The sequence below is a fragment of the Mastigoproctus giganteus genome, chromosome 8, assembly GCF_048544385.1.
Source record: "Mastigoproctus giganteus isolate SK-2022 chromosome 8, ASM4854438v1, whole genome shotgun sequence".
Taxonomy (NCBI): Eukaryota; Metazoa; Arthropoda; class Arachnida; order Uropygi; family Thelyphonidae; genus Mastigoproctus; species Mastigoproctus giganteus.
This window is the reverse complement of record NC_143582.1, coordinates 138,635,265-138,648,946: the sequence shown is the minus strand read 5'-3', so window position 1 is coordinate 138,648,946 and position 13,682 is coordinate 138,635,265. Positions and strand designations below refer to the sequence as shown.

General features: G+C 36.9%; 1 protein-coding gene across 5 annotated transcripts in view; it reads left to right on the top strand.

Moving 5' to 3' along the window:
* Positions 1-13,682, top strand: part of LOC150081850 (wings apart-like protein homolog) — a 287,626-nt gene that overhangs the window by 113,368 nt on the left and 160,576 nt on the right. For all 5 annotated transcript variants that reach the window (XM_090378945.1, XM_090378944.1, XM_090378942.1 and 2 more), the window contains one exon: positions 8,591-8,727. In XM_090378945.1, the coding sequence (XP_090235071.1) occupies positions 8,591-8,727 (137 nt within the window). The remainder of the gene's footprint in view (positions 1-8,590; positions 8,728-13,682) is intronic.

The following is a 13,682-nucleotide window of genomic DNA, read 5'->3' as shown; positions in this document are numbered from 1 at the left end:
AATAATAATAATATCAGTATGGTTGTCATTCAACTTTTTATATTTAATAATAATGGTAAAGGAATGCTGAAGGGAAATAATTGCCAAGAAGATTATAGAGAATTTTGATATTGTCTAAGAACAGAATTGTTGTTACATATAGTGTAACAACAACAATTCTGTTGAGAATATTATTGAGAATAATATTCTCAACAGAATGAGAATATGAACAATTCATTTAGAGAATATTATATATGAATGCACTTTTTTTTGAGATGTTGGAATGCTGATAGGTGAAGCTGACCACATTAAAGTTAAAGGCATCTCTTTTGTTATATATGTTAATAGTAGTATGTGAGTTATTGATGTTAATGTCCAGGTCTAAATAATTTGCAGAAATGTCATTGTTATTAGTTCTTCCCAGAGTGAGTTCTCGAGGATAAATACTAGCAAAGTCCTGTAGAAAATGTGGGGTAATTAATTACCAATAAGTCTATGTATCTGTACCTGTACATACTTATATCTGGGGATAGGGTGGTTTCAGACCAGTATAGATATAGGTTAGCTACGACATAGCTGGCAGGGCTTCCCATAGGAGTCCTTTGGTTTGCAGCAGTGTTGCCATCAAATATGTAGTTATTGGAAATACAGAGGTTGATTAGATTGTTCCAGTATCCAGGATTGCAATTTATAATGTGTTTATAATTATTGTATATTTTATTCAAGACTGATTTTAAGACCTATGCTTGTAAAAAGACGATTAAAGTCAAATGTTTGAATGTGTGTAATATTGCCATTATTCAGTGCATTTATTACAGATATAGTGTTATTTATAATTCTGCTGTCTGGCATAATAGATTTGAGTAGATGTTCTAAGACTTTGCCAGGCTTATGAGCATAGCTGTACTTAAAGAAGTGATGAACCTGAAATCAGTGGGATTTTTGTGGAACTTAGGTATAAAGTAAATATAGGGAAATCTAAAGTTATTGCTGCTGGAATTAAGTTCTGCATTTAAAGTCTGGAAATTAAAAGCTTTACAAATAATGGCATAGTTGCTAGAAGCTTTGTCCATTGGAGTGATAACAAAATGTTTATGTAGATCTGCTAATTGTTTAATTTTGGAAAATAGGCATTTAATACCAGTAGAAGGATGACCATGAGGCAATAAAGATTTATAGTTATAACTATATTCAGTGTTAGCTAATATATTAGCTAACACTAAATTGATCCATGCTTGGAAGTCTTCAATGGGGACGTTATGAGTATAAGATTGCTTAAAACAGAAGTTGAGTAAATCTTGATATAATTGCTTTTTGCTGACCTCCCTACTACACTGATAACCTTAACCTTGACCTATTTACACCTTCTACCCTCCCACCCTTGGGGTTACTTTAACATGTTATAAATATGCTGAGAACTAATTTGCTAACTTCTTTGGTTCACTGATGCAGCTTGGCTGACGTTTGCTCCCCTCAGTCCATGTCATCGGCTCCTGCTTGGCACTGCAGTAAGTTGTCAGCCTTTGTCTATATCCTTTCATGTGCATATTTCATTACTTTTGTTTTTAAATTTCTATTGGGTGGCTTGCTATTTTATTTCTTTTTATTTAATCATCTTAATTTTTACTTTATTTTCATTTTTTATTTTAGATTTGATCTGGTTTTTATTCCCTTCCTTTTTGGTCTATGTCAGGTTGGCTATGAAATATACGTCAGCCTACATTTTTACCTCTTGCTACATATATTTCATATCAGAAACAGTGGCCATCATTGTACCTATAGCATTAAGTACTATATGTATTTTTTATTTAATTTTACTTTAATTTTATAGGTAGCTGTTTAATTTTTTCCATGTTTAATACATCTGATATGGTCAGCATTCCTCCATTTATACTCTAATCTACTTATCTGTAATCCATTATGGTCATTGGGTATTTCTGCTATTACTTGCAGTGCCCCTTGTCCATAATCTTTACCAATTTTTTAATTATCATTTTTTTTCAAGCCATTACTATTTGCTACCACCACTTGTTATTTATACGTTTTATATATATATATATATATATATATAATTATGAATAAAAAATTATGAATAAAAAATTAAAATTAAGTAAAGAAAGAAAATGGATTTGAATTTGAATAGAGATAAAATGAAATATCGATAATATGAATTATGGATCAGGGACACTGCAAGAGCAAAGGTACCCTACAACCATAATGTATATAGAAAATTATTTTTAATGTTATGTGTAAATCTTTAATTTAACTTATGCTAATAATGAAAATACCGTGTACCCTGGGAGCGATGTATGTTGAATAAAGGGGGAAGAACGGAAAAGAAAAGTGTAACGTTATAAACAAAGTGCGAATTTTGAAAAAATGCAAAATTTGAAAAGAACGACCAAGGTAGAAATAGCAGATTTTTGAAAAGAACGACCAAAGTAGAAATAGCATTGCAGTATCTTTCATAATTTCTGTGTCTTCTTCAGAGGTCATCCACCTAAATTATGAAAAAGAACAGCAATACTCTTACTTCTGTTTCTGTTTCTGACACAGCAGCCCAATTTTTGGATCTAGACATCAATATAAAAAACGGTATAGCCTCCATCAATTTGTACAACAAACGTGAAGCTTTCAACTTTAGCATAGTAAACTATACACAATGGAATTCCAATATTTCCAAACAGGTACATGCTAATGTTATCTTAGCACAATGCATCAGAATAGCAACGATATGCAGCGACAAAACAACAGTTATTGATAACATCAGAATATTGTACAGTAAACTGACCAGAAATCTTTTTCCTGTTAAATACCTGCGTCATCATATCAATAAAGCCCTTAACATATTAAGGCACAAAAACTTAATAGATATCAATATAAACAGCATTATTAGTTTATAACTAATAATTACTCCCATACGCATCAAGTTTGTAAATAGTGTAAAAACAATACACTAGGCCTCTTTGGTGTCTTACGGTCTGGAAAACTTGTACCCACCGATTGGTCTAACATAGTGTATTACCTTGTAATTAATTTTAATTATATCTTAATTAATTTTAATTATATCTTGATTTATTTATCTATTTAATTGTTAATTGTAACTTATATATATCTTACACTTTAACACAACTGACTTAAGTACATGATGCACCTACTCTCGGACATTCGTTCAGGGTCCTAACTATAGGAACGGGTTTGCAACCCCGAACTACCCTAGCCCAACTTCATATCCCTAATTTAATCATCTTTTTGCTTTACTAAATTCTACATTTTATGCTCTGTGAGCGATTAGTGTAACGAAAGCAATATCAGAGTACTATTTTTCTTACTATACCCAATCATAATTTTTCGCCTTAACAAAGTTTAGCTACTCTACTGCTACTTTGTAAGCTATTATATTTCTTTGTTATCCCGGGTGTTTGAGTATCATGTACTTAACTTTAACCTAGCGTAGCTCCACCGCTTACGTAAATTACAAAATATACATACACCAAAATTCGTCTAACGCTAGGTGCCGCTAGCGTTTCTTCGCATATATACACGGGTTAGCCTCCGGCTCTTTCTTTTTTGTCGACCGGTCAAGTAGCGGTAAGTTATTGTCATTCTTGTCATTCGGACACTCGCTTCCTTTGTCTTCTCTTTTTGGCGGGCTACTTACTTCTGTAAGGTCATCCATGTTCTGTATGTTATACTTTGGCATAATATTTTTGCTTAACTTGTATTTTATTTATTCAAAATTTATATTCTAAATTATTTTTTACCACGTGTCCGCGTACACGTGTTTTTTGACATACAGAAACAGAAGTAAGAGTATTGCTGTTCTTTTTCATAATTTAGGGGGATGACCTCTGAAGAAGACACAGAAATTATGAAAGATACTGCAATGCTATTTCTACTTTGGTCGTTCTTTTCAAAAATCTGCTATTTCTACCTTGGTCGTTCTTTTCAAATTTTGCATTTTTTCAAAATTCGCACTTTGTTTATAACGTTACACTTTTCTTTTCTGTTCTTCCCCCTTTATTCAACATACATCGCTCCCAGGGTACACGGTATTTTCATTATTAGCATAAGTTAAATTAAAGATTTACACATAACATTAAAAATAATTTTCTATATATATATCTTTTTTTAAAATTTTTTTTATTTAAATGTGCACATGTGCATATTTTTTTTCTGCTTAGTATATGTGCACATAATAAGCAGAAATATATGCACATGTGCACATTTAAAGTTTCACACTCCACACTTAAGTCTTTTAAACTGGAAAAACGGAAGAGTCTAATAGATTCTTGTGTTTGGGAATTACATATTTCTAAAACATTCCTAAAACACCAATTCCACAGTGTCTAGGGTATTGATTGGAAATGATCTATCCTTTAAAATGTTCCTTCAGGAAATGAAGGAAAAGTGATTTGAATTGATTGATCGATCGAATGGTGATTGAAGTTTACCATAATTACAGCCAACATGTCTCCAGAGATGCCCTTACAGCCACTGTGATTTCATCTTTCAGTTCTTCAAAGGAATGGGGATTTTTCATGTAGAAATTCCTCTTCGGGAGGTGCCACAGGAAATAATCACAAAAATTAGCGACCAAGGTCATCCAATTTCAGTGTCCATGGCACTGATTAGAGATGATCCTTTCTTTAAAATGTTCCTTCAGGAAATGGAATTCACCACATATCTGGTGCCTCCATAGCCAGGTTTACAGGAGCAGCAGCTCACATCGATGCTCGAGGCGAGTGAAGGCTCTCTCCCGGATGTTATGCGGCAACAGAAGGGCGACTGTGGCGCAACTAGCTGGTAATTGGAATGCTGGTGACGGGAGTAATGTGTCACAACACACAGTACATTGAACCATGCTGAAAATGGGGTTGCATAGCCATACACCTCCCCAAAGTGCTCATGCTAACCACTGTTAACCGGCGACAGCGCCTATTCCAGAATCGAAACTGGACCTTGAGTGATTGGAAAAAGGTCGTCTGGTCTGATGAATCTCGTTTCCTGTTGCACCATATGGATGGCCGGGTACGTGTGCATCGTTTACCTGGGGAAGTGATGGCGCCTGTATGCACCGTGGGATGAAAACAAACCAGTGTCATGCTTTGGGCGATGTTCTGCTGGGATACCCTGGGTGCAGTCATCAATGTGCCCAGTATTCTGACGTCCACCACTTAGCTAAACATCATTGCTGATCAGGTACACCCTTTCGTGGCAACGGTCTTCCCCTCTGTCGGTGGCGTCTTTCAGCAGGATAATGTGCCATGCCACACTGCCCGGATTGTTCCAGACTGGTTCGCGGAACATGACGAAGACTTGCAGGTATTGCCCTGGCCTCCAAATTCCACAGACATCAATCCCATCAAGCAACTGTGGTTTGTGTTGGAACAGTAACTCCGATCTGTGGCATCTCAACCATGGACCTTACAGGAGTTAAAGTATCTGCTGGTTATATGTTGATACCAGAAGAGCCGAGTGGTCAGAAGCGGGAGTGCGGTGGCACACGCTCTTTGAGTAGACCAGGGTTCAAGCCCCTGACTGCTAAATACGGTCGATCTGCCAACCCGCACTGGACCAGCGTGGCAGATTATGGTCCATTTCCCTCAGCATGAATTGTTGAGGAGGCTTCCATCCTGCAGTGGATTGATAATGGCTGCAATTTAACCTTTTTTTTTTTTTTTTTTTTTCCTTTACCATAAGACACATTTAGAAATCTTGCAGTGTCCATGCCTTTCCGGGTACAAGCTGTTTTGGCTGCACGTGGAGGACCAACATCATATTAGTTAGGTGGTCATAATGTTTTGGCTCATCGGTGTTATCTCTAACTGGAATGCATCCTTTATTTCCACAGGACAAACACACACACACACACACACACACACACACACACACACACACACACACACACACACACACACACACACACACACACACACACACACACACTATTTCCTTCTAAACACCTTTTTTCTTGAAAGAATTACAGGCAATAATACTTGTCGCTCTGCCTTACTTTCATTATATGATACACTGACTGCTCCTCCTCCTCTTCCGCTTCTTCTCACTGAGATCTACATTTGCATCACTAAGCAGTTCAATCAGTCCAAATTACTGAATCAATGAATCACCAATGCTAATGGTCAGCCGAAAGTGGTCCGAGGAGGGAAAATCCATGAACCAGAGAGACAGAGAAGCAGTAGTCTTTAGTAGCTTGTGTTTCATGCAGTATGATAGTTTTCATAGTTCTGATGAAATGGGATACATGGAAGAAGAGATTTTCTTGTATTTTTTCCTTAAAAATGAGGCCGTTAAATTATGCCAAAGAACAACATGGAAACAGGACAACTGAAAGAAATTTCAATCCTCCTCCATCTGAGATAATAATAAATAAATTAATCAGTTTTCTATTAATCTACTCCAGTCTGAGGAGTTTACAAGATAGAGAGAAAACAAGAACTTCACCCACTCAAATGCATATACAGGGTGGCCATAATTAAAGTATCCCTATTCAGAGCTCTCTGCAGCTCTAAGTAATAAGCAGAATGCCACCAAAATTAGTAAGTAAACTATTCAAGACATGGGGAGAAGACTCCTGTGAAAAAAAAAATTTTTAAAAATCTGCCGATAGCAGATAATATGGCGGTGTACAAGAGGAAAGACATGAAAAGTACCAATAAATAAATAACTAAGACACTCATACAGCAAAATAGAAGCATGCCCACAATACCTTTCCATCCTTAGTAATTCATAATATATATATATATAATGATTAGCAAATTTTAGTCTGAGAGATTTCAAAGCTAGGAAAAAAATTAATAAAAATTTTAAAATTTTCATCTGTAGAGGAAGCAATTGATCAATTGGGTTTAGGAGCATTATCACTATGCTATTCCAGATTAGAATAGCATTTTAGCAAGCTGTGAATCAACATTTTCCATTATTGCTAATATTGTAGTAGTTTTTTTTTAATATGAAGTGATAATCAAGTGAAGGTGTACAACCAATTAAATTATGCACTGAAATTTTTAATAATTTGAATATTTGTACATACAAACAGGTGTTGACTGTTTGAAATAATATTGATAGTATTTTCAGTTCCAAAAAAGTATTGTGAAGTTCTTAATGTGAAGCTTTGCTAATTGGCATCCCTGATTTTTTTTTTTTTTTTTTTTTTTTCTCTCCAGAATCACAATGCATTATACTGTAAAACAAATTTTATGAAACAGTGATTTATGACTTAATTCCCATTGAAAATGTTTGGCAGAAAATATTAGTTGAGAAACTGTACAGTCAACAAAACTGAACTAATTAAGGGAATTTTATACACTAGGCATTGCCTTTTGGCTTAATTGATTGTTTAAAAAAAAAACTTCACTCCATACCTAGTACTGAAAAACAAAAGTTAACCCTGCACATTTTATGTTTAAATCTGTATAATGCCATATAATGTATTCTGTACCTTGCAATTAAACTTCTCCAATGCTACATGGTTGTCTCCAATTGATAAACATGGCGCCTCTGTAGCCGGGTGGGCAGGAGCAGCAGTGCATAGCACACACTTCTTTATTAGACCGGGGTTCAAGCCCGTGACCACCAAATGTGGAGGATGCAGAAAGGTCAGGGAATGACCACCGCATATCCCAGAGCAATATGGCGTTAGTTGATAATGCTCCTAAAAACCAAATAACAAACAACAATCGATAAACATAAACATTTTCTCCTATTGTAATTATTTTTTTAATAATAAATGATTTTTCATAAATTTTTCATTTTCACAAGAAGTTTATGCTCATTTGCAGTATCCATATAGAATGATGTATAGTTACAGATGCTTGTTTTTTAAAGTAAATATTTACTTAAAAAATTCTGTTATTCAAAATAAAATTTTTGATTCTATAACATCATTTGAAACCATCCTAATTTTGAATAGAATGATATAAAAGAATTCATAACCATCTTGCTGGCATGCTGGCCATATTTTATACACTAAAAACATTAAAGTTTATAAATTTTAATATCTGGTAGAATCACTATTATCACATCAGTGAATTTTAGTATTATTCCTCCAGTATGATATTCACTGTTTCCATCATTAATATCAATTTTTAATTGGAAACATTTAGCGCTGTAAAGAAATGTTTTATGGCACACATAAAAAAATATCATTACAATGGTGACTTTCCATGACTTTACCCCCCCAGATATGGGGGGGGTAAAATAAAATAACAACACTTGTTTTTAACACTTTTTAAAATAACAACACTTGTTTTTAATGATGTTTTTTGATCTTATTATACAATATATGTCACAATTAGGAATGTATTTTCATTTTGAAGTTTCCCACTTTAAAATATTTCTTGCCTATTTTTCCAAAAAAAAAAAAAAAATTGGTTGAAGTAAAGGCACCATGCACCTGCTATTATGATCTTTTCCCCCAGTTGTTTGATGGTTTAAATAAGTCAATTTAAACTATGAAAATGCATACAAGCATGGAAACTCTGGCATAGAAATGGTACCTCTGTAATTTGCATCAGTTTAAACTTCACTTTTATGCTGATATTTATTAATAACATTTAATCAATTTAAACATTAAAATTTATAATTCTAGCTTTATACTGTGATAAAGAATGTCAAGCAGGCTTATCAGTGTCATGAATCAGGGGAAACACAAGAGTTCAATGATGATATTGAATACTTGTTAGAGAGTGTGCAGATCTCCAATGGTATTGGGACCAGGTGTTTAAGGTAATTGAAAATATTTTGCAGTATATTTTTAATATATGTATGGTAGTTTATTTTTGATTTTAATTTAATTACATATCACTTTGAATTAGAAGAAACATTAGCCAGGATAACTTCAGAATTAAACATTATATTCTCTTTATGTACATTTAGATAAAGGAAACTAACCAAAATAATTTCTGTTCTAAGGGTTACAAGCATGCAGGTAATTCATTTATATGTCAGGGTGTAAGCACCCTAACATAGGAATTCCATGCGTAAACATTAGATGGAAAAAAAATGCGGAGTGAATGACCATCTAAGAGTGAACAAGTAAAATGGCAAATTACTGTTCATGTGAGCTGTGATAGCTGAAATTTTTGATTCTGTTGGCAGCGATGGGTGCAGGAAGGTACTCAGCCTTATTGTACCCATTGTTGATAGAGGAAAGATTCCTATTCTGATACCACCTGAGGTTCAACCTTTATCTCAGGTGGTATCAGAATGTCAATGGAAGAATCAACAGATTCACCGACTAGCAATAGGAAACAGGTCTGTTATATTCTGCTAAATTTCCAGTGTAATAATAACATCCATGCCTGTGTTGAGAAGCACAATTAGCAGACAACTGCAAGGAGTGGGCTGTGTTCTTATTATCCTTGCCTTCTGCCTCTGATGCTTTTCCATCAGAATTTTTATGGCTGCAGTGATGCGGGGAGAGAGCTGCTTAGGAACAAAAATGGTATCCTCTCATCTTTGATGTTTGATTTCCAGTGATGACTGTATGCACATCTGAAGACATGCTGGGACAGATTGAATTCAGCATGCACCAGAGAGCAGCATAACTGGCCAAAACCTATAATCATTGTATGAGGAAACAATCAGGTTTTTTTTTTTTTTTTTTTTATGAAACACCAAACATGAGAGGTATTAGAACCTATAGTACTTAGTACCATGCTTGGGTTGGAGGTTGAGAAGATGAAAGGAGATATATGTTGACATTAGACTTGAACTTATGTAGACTGTAATTTTCAGGAAATACGTATGAAGGAAGGTTGTTCCAGAAAACGGCAGTTGAATGAATAAATGAGGAAGATGAAAAGTTGGTTCTGTGAGTTGGAAGTTGGACAGCAAATGGACGTTGGCTGGACTGTTTTGAAAGAGAGAGTGGGAATTATAGAAGCCAATTCAGAAGAACAGTGCCCATGGAAATATCTGTAGAAAAGGCATGCAGCAGAAATAGTACATCTATGAGACAGCAAGTGGAGAGACTTTGTTAGACACGAATCATTAATTAACCTAACTGCCCTCTTCTGAACGGAATATAGAAGCCTGAGAGAGGTTTTGGGGCCACTGCCCCAGATGTGGGAACAATATTCCATGGTAGGTTGGATTTGTGATTTATACAGAGTGAGCAGCTGTTCGGAAGAAAAGTAACGCCGAGAGCGAAAGAGAAAACCAAGTTTTTTAGATGCAGAGGAAGTAATATTTGTAATGCGTTTGTGCCAAGAGAAATTAGAAGTCAGGGTAATCCCCAAAACAGATATATCATCTTGCCTAGAAAGCGGAGTGTCACCAAAGATAAGCATAGGAGCTGAGGAATCCTTTTTGTGAGATATAAGACAGGATTGAGTTTTAGAAGGATTGAAATCAACTAAGTTGTATTTGCCCCACTGGAGAATTACCTGGAGATCGGCATTTAAGCAATTGGTAGCAGATTTTCGAGAAGTTGAAGCTGATTGAGCAGGGCAAGGTTTCTCAAACTGGAATGCAATGTGCTATTGTCTGCAAAACTATGGATAGGATTTCTGGTCAGTGGAAGAAGGTCATTAATATACAAGAGGAAAAGAGGGGGGGGGAAAGAACTGAACCTTGGGGAATACCAGCATTAGTGGAGAAGTTAGAAGACAGAGAGCCATCTACCCTCACCCTCAGTGAGTGGTCAGAGAGAAAACTGGATAACCAATTACAAAAAACAGTTGGCAAACCACAAGATAGAAGCTTGTTTAGACGACTTTTATGCCAAACACGATCGAAAGCCTTTGAGATATCAAGAACAACTGCTTGTGTTTCACCGAACTTTTCCATTGAATTTTCCTATAAATAAGTAATGTAAGCCAGAATATCACCAGTGGATCGACACTGACAGAATCCATACTGGTTATCGTTGATCAGACAGAAGAAAGTTTAAGAGTTGGCAGTTAATTGATTTCTCCATTACATTAGAAAGAGTAGAAGTAATTTCAGTGGGACGATAATTGGATGGGAGGGATTTGTCACCCTTTTTAGGAACTGGCTGGATATGAGCAAATTTCCAAGTTGAAGGAAAAACACCTTTGGAATAAGAAAGTGAAAAAAGGCGGCAAAGAACAGGAGTAAGTTCAGGAGTACAGGTTTTTAGAACAAGTGGAGAAATACCATCAGGACCTGGAGCTTTCTTAGCATCAAGATTTGTCAAAATCCTTCTAACATCCTTTTGACGGCGCCTCCATAGCCAGGTGGGAAGGAGCAGCAGTGCATAGCACCCGCTTCTTGATTAGACTGGGGTTTGAACCCATCACCAACAAATACGGACGATGCGGAAAGGTCAGGGAACGACCACCGCATATCCCAGAGCAATATGGCCTTAGTTGCTAATGCTCCTAAAAACGAAAATAACAACAACAACATCCTTTTGATGGAAGATCACAGGAGGCATTGAATAGAGCGTGTTGGGAATGGTGGGAGGTGTTTTACCCAGATCATTAATACATGAGTTGGAAGAAAAGTGTAAAGTGTATTCGTGTCAAACGGCACCAGGGATTTTCCCCCATCTCCGCGTAGTATACATTGTTATGTGAAACAGAACACTGTTGAGGCCAGAGATTTAAAAGTGTATGGATTTTGTACATGTGTACTGTCGTGTACCATTGTTCATCTGGTCATTTAGCCGCTGGACCCCTACTGAGGCCCAACGTTGCCCACACTTGGCCCCGTGGAGGCAGACCAGGTACACCAGTATTACATTATTTACTCTGGCAGGCCCTGCCACCTAATTTCCTGAGATTTCAGTGGCTAGGGCCTATGTAAAAAAAAAAAAAAAAATGGGGTAGACACTAGAGGTTTAGATAAGGCTGAGATAGGTTTTGAATGAAGGTTAGGTTTAATTTTCCACATTGAAGTTTAGTAGCTTGCAGTGGGACATTCACGGTCGGTAAAGGTAGAGTGGGAGAAGACTGAAGATTGGGGGGAACAGGTAGAAGTATGGGAACGAAAGAGAAGGCGATCCCAGGAGTGTCAGTGGAGCAAGCCCCACCAGGGAGAAAAGGGGGGCAGGGGAGGGGATGAAACAGAGGCCCATCTCTTCCCCTTCCCTGCCTAGGGATAGGGTTTTAAAAGTGAACTGGGAAAAGGTGCCCAGTTCAGAATGCCAGGCGACGTGCTGCAGCAGAGTTGCTGTGGTCATGTGGTCCAGTCGTTGCGTCGCACATGGGAGAAAGAGTCCCGTCCAGAGAGAGATCATTGTCTAGTAGGAGTCCGCATATATGGTGTCGGATCGTCTATCATTTGCGATGGATGTTCAATCCTAGGAGAGAGAGTGAGGTCCCACCAAAACGGCCATAGTCTGGTTCAGTTTGGATGCTCGTGTGCAGGGAGCTTTGGGCTAACGGCGTGCATTATTGATTGCAATTTGTGTTCTCCTTCTTGCAAATAAGTCTTGTGCAAATTTGGCGAGCGCACTATATTCATCGAAGCTGTCCAGGAGATGGTGTTCCCGGTCCTGAGGTAAGTAAGTTAGTCTGGTGATTAGGATTCCACGTAGTTGGAAGAAAAATGGGATGCTAGCAGGTCAGCTTTATCCTTGGCTGAAGTGACAATAGAACCATCTGGTTTTGACAGAGGTGGGAAAAAGTTGCGGCCAACAGCTTTGGCAAGAGACCAGAATGCTCGGCTACCATTAGTGCAAGAAGCAAGTTTTCTTGAATATGAATTTGGCTTGAATATGAATTTGGGAAAGATGAATATGGCTAAAACAAAAGTAATGATGAACAAGTATGCCACGGAAAGGGAAATAATGATTGAAGGAGCAGTAATTGAAAAGGTGGAGTCATATACTTATCTGGGACAAGTTATTAGCTGTAATAATGATAAATGGCTGGAAGTCAAGAGAAGAATAAATTTTGAATGGATAGCATTCAGGAAATATAGTCACATACTGAAGAGCAATATCCCAGTTTGTCTGAAACGTAAAATAATGAATCAATGTATACTCCCCACCATGACTTATGGAAGTGAAACTTGGGCACTCACCAAAAGAATGGAAGAGAAGCTAAGAACTACACAGCGAAGAATGGAACAAATTATATTGGGAATCAGACTGTTAGATAAGAAGAGAAACACGTGGATTAGGCAGAAAACTCAAGTAAAGGACATTCTTATCAAAACTAAAGAACTAAAATGGTCTTGGGCAGGACACATAGCTCGAAGACATGATGACAGATGGACTAAGAAAATAACAGAATGGTACCCAAGAGGAGATAGAAGAAAACCTGGAAGACAAAGGCGGAGATGGATAGATGAAATTCATGAGTTTTTGAGTAGTAAATGGATGGCCAGTGCTCAAAACAGAAGGAGCTGGAAAGTTGCTGGAGAGGCCTTCATCCTGCAGTGGATTGAAAATGGCTGATGATGATGATGATGAATGCCAAACAACAGCAGAGGTTGGGAATGGCCATGAGATAAAGGCTCCATTGGAGAAGAGACAGTCACCAAGTTGTGATCTGAGGTGCCTAAAGGACTACTCGCTTCGACCGTGTACTTAGAAGGGTTGTTTGTGAGAAAAAGATCAAGCGTGTTGGCTGTATGGTTAGGATTGTCCAGTATTCTGGTATGTAAATGAGCAATCTATGCAACGTCATTAATAATTGTAAAGTTACAATAACCATTCACCTCAGTCATTATTGATGGCAAGACATGTTGAAACCATTTTAAAACCAGTG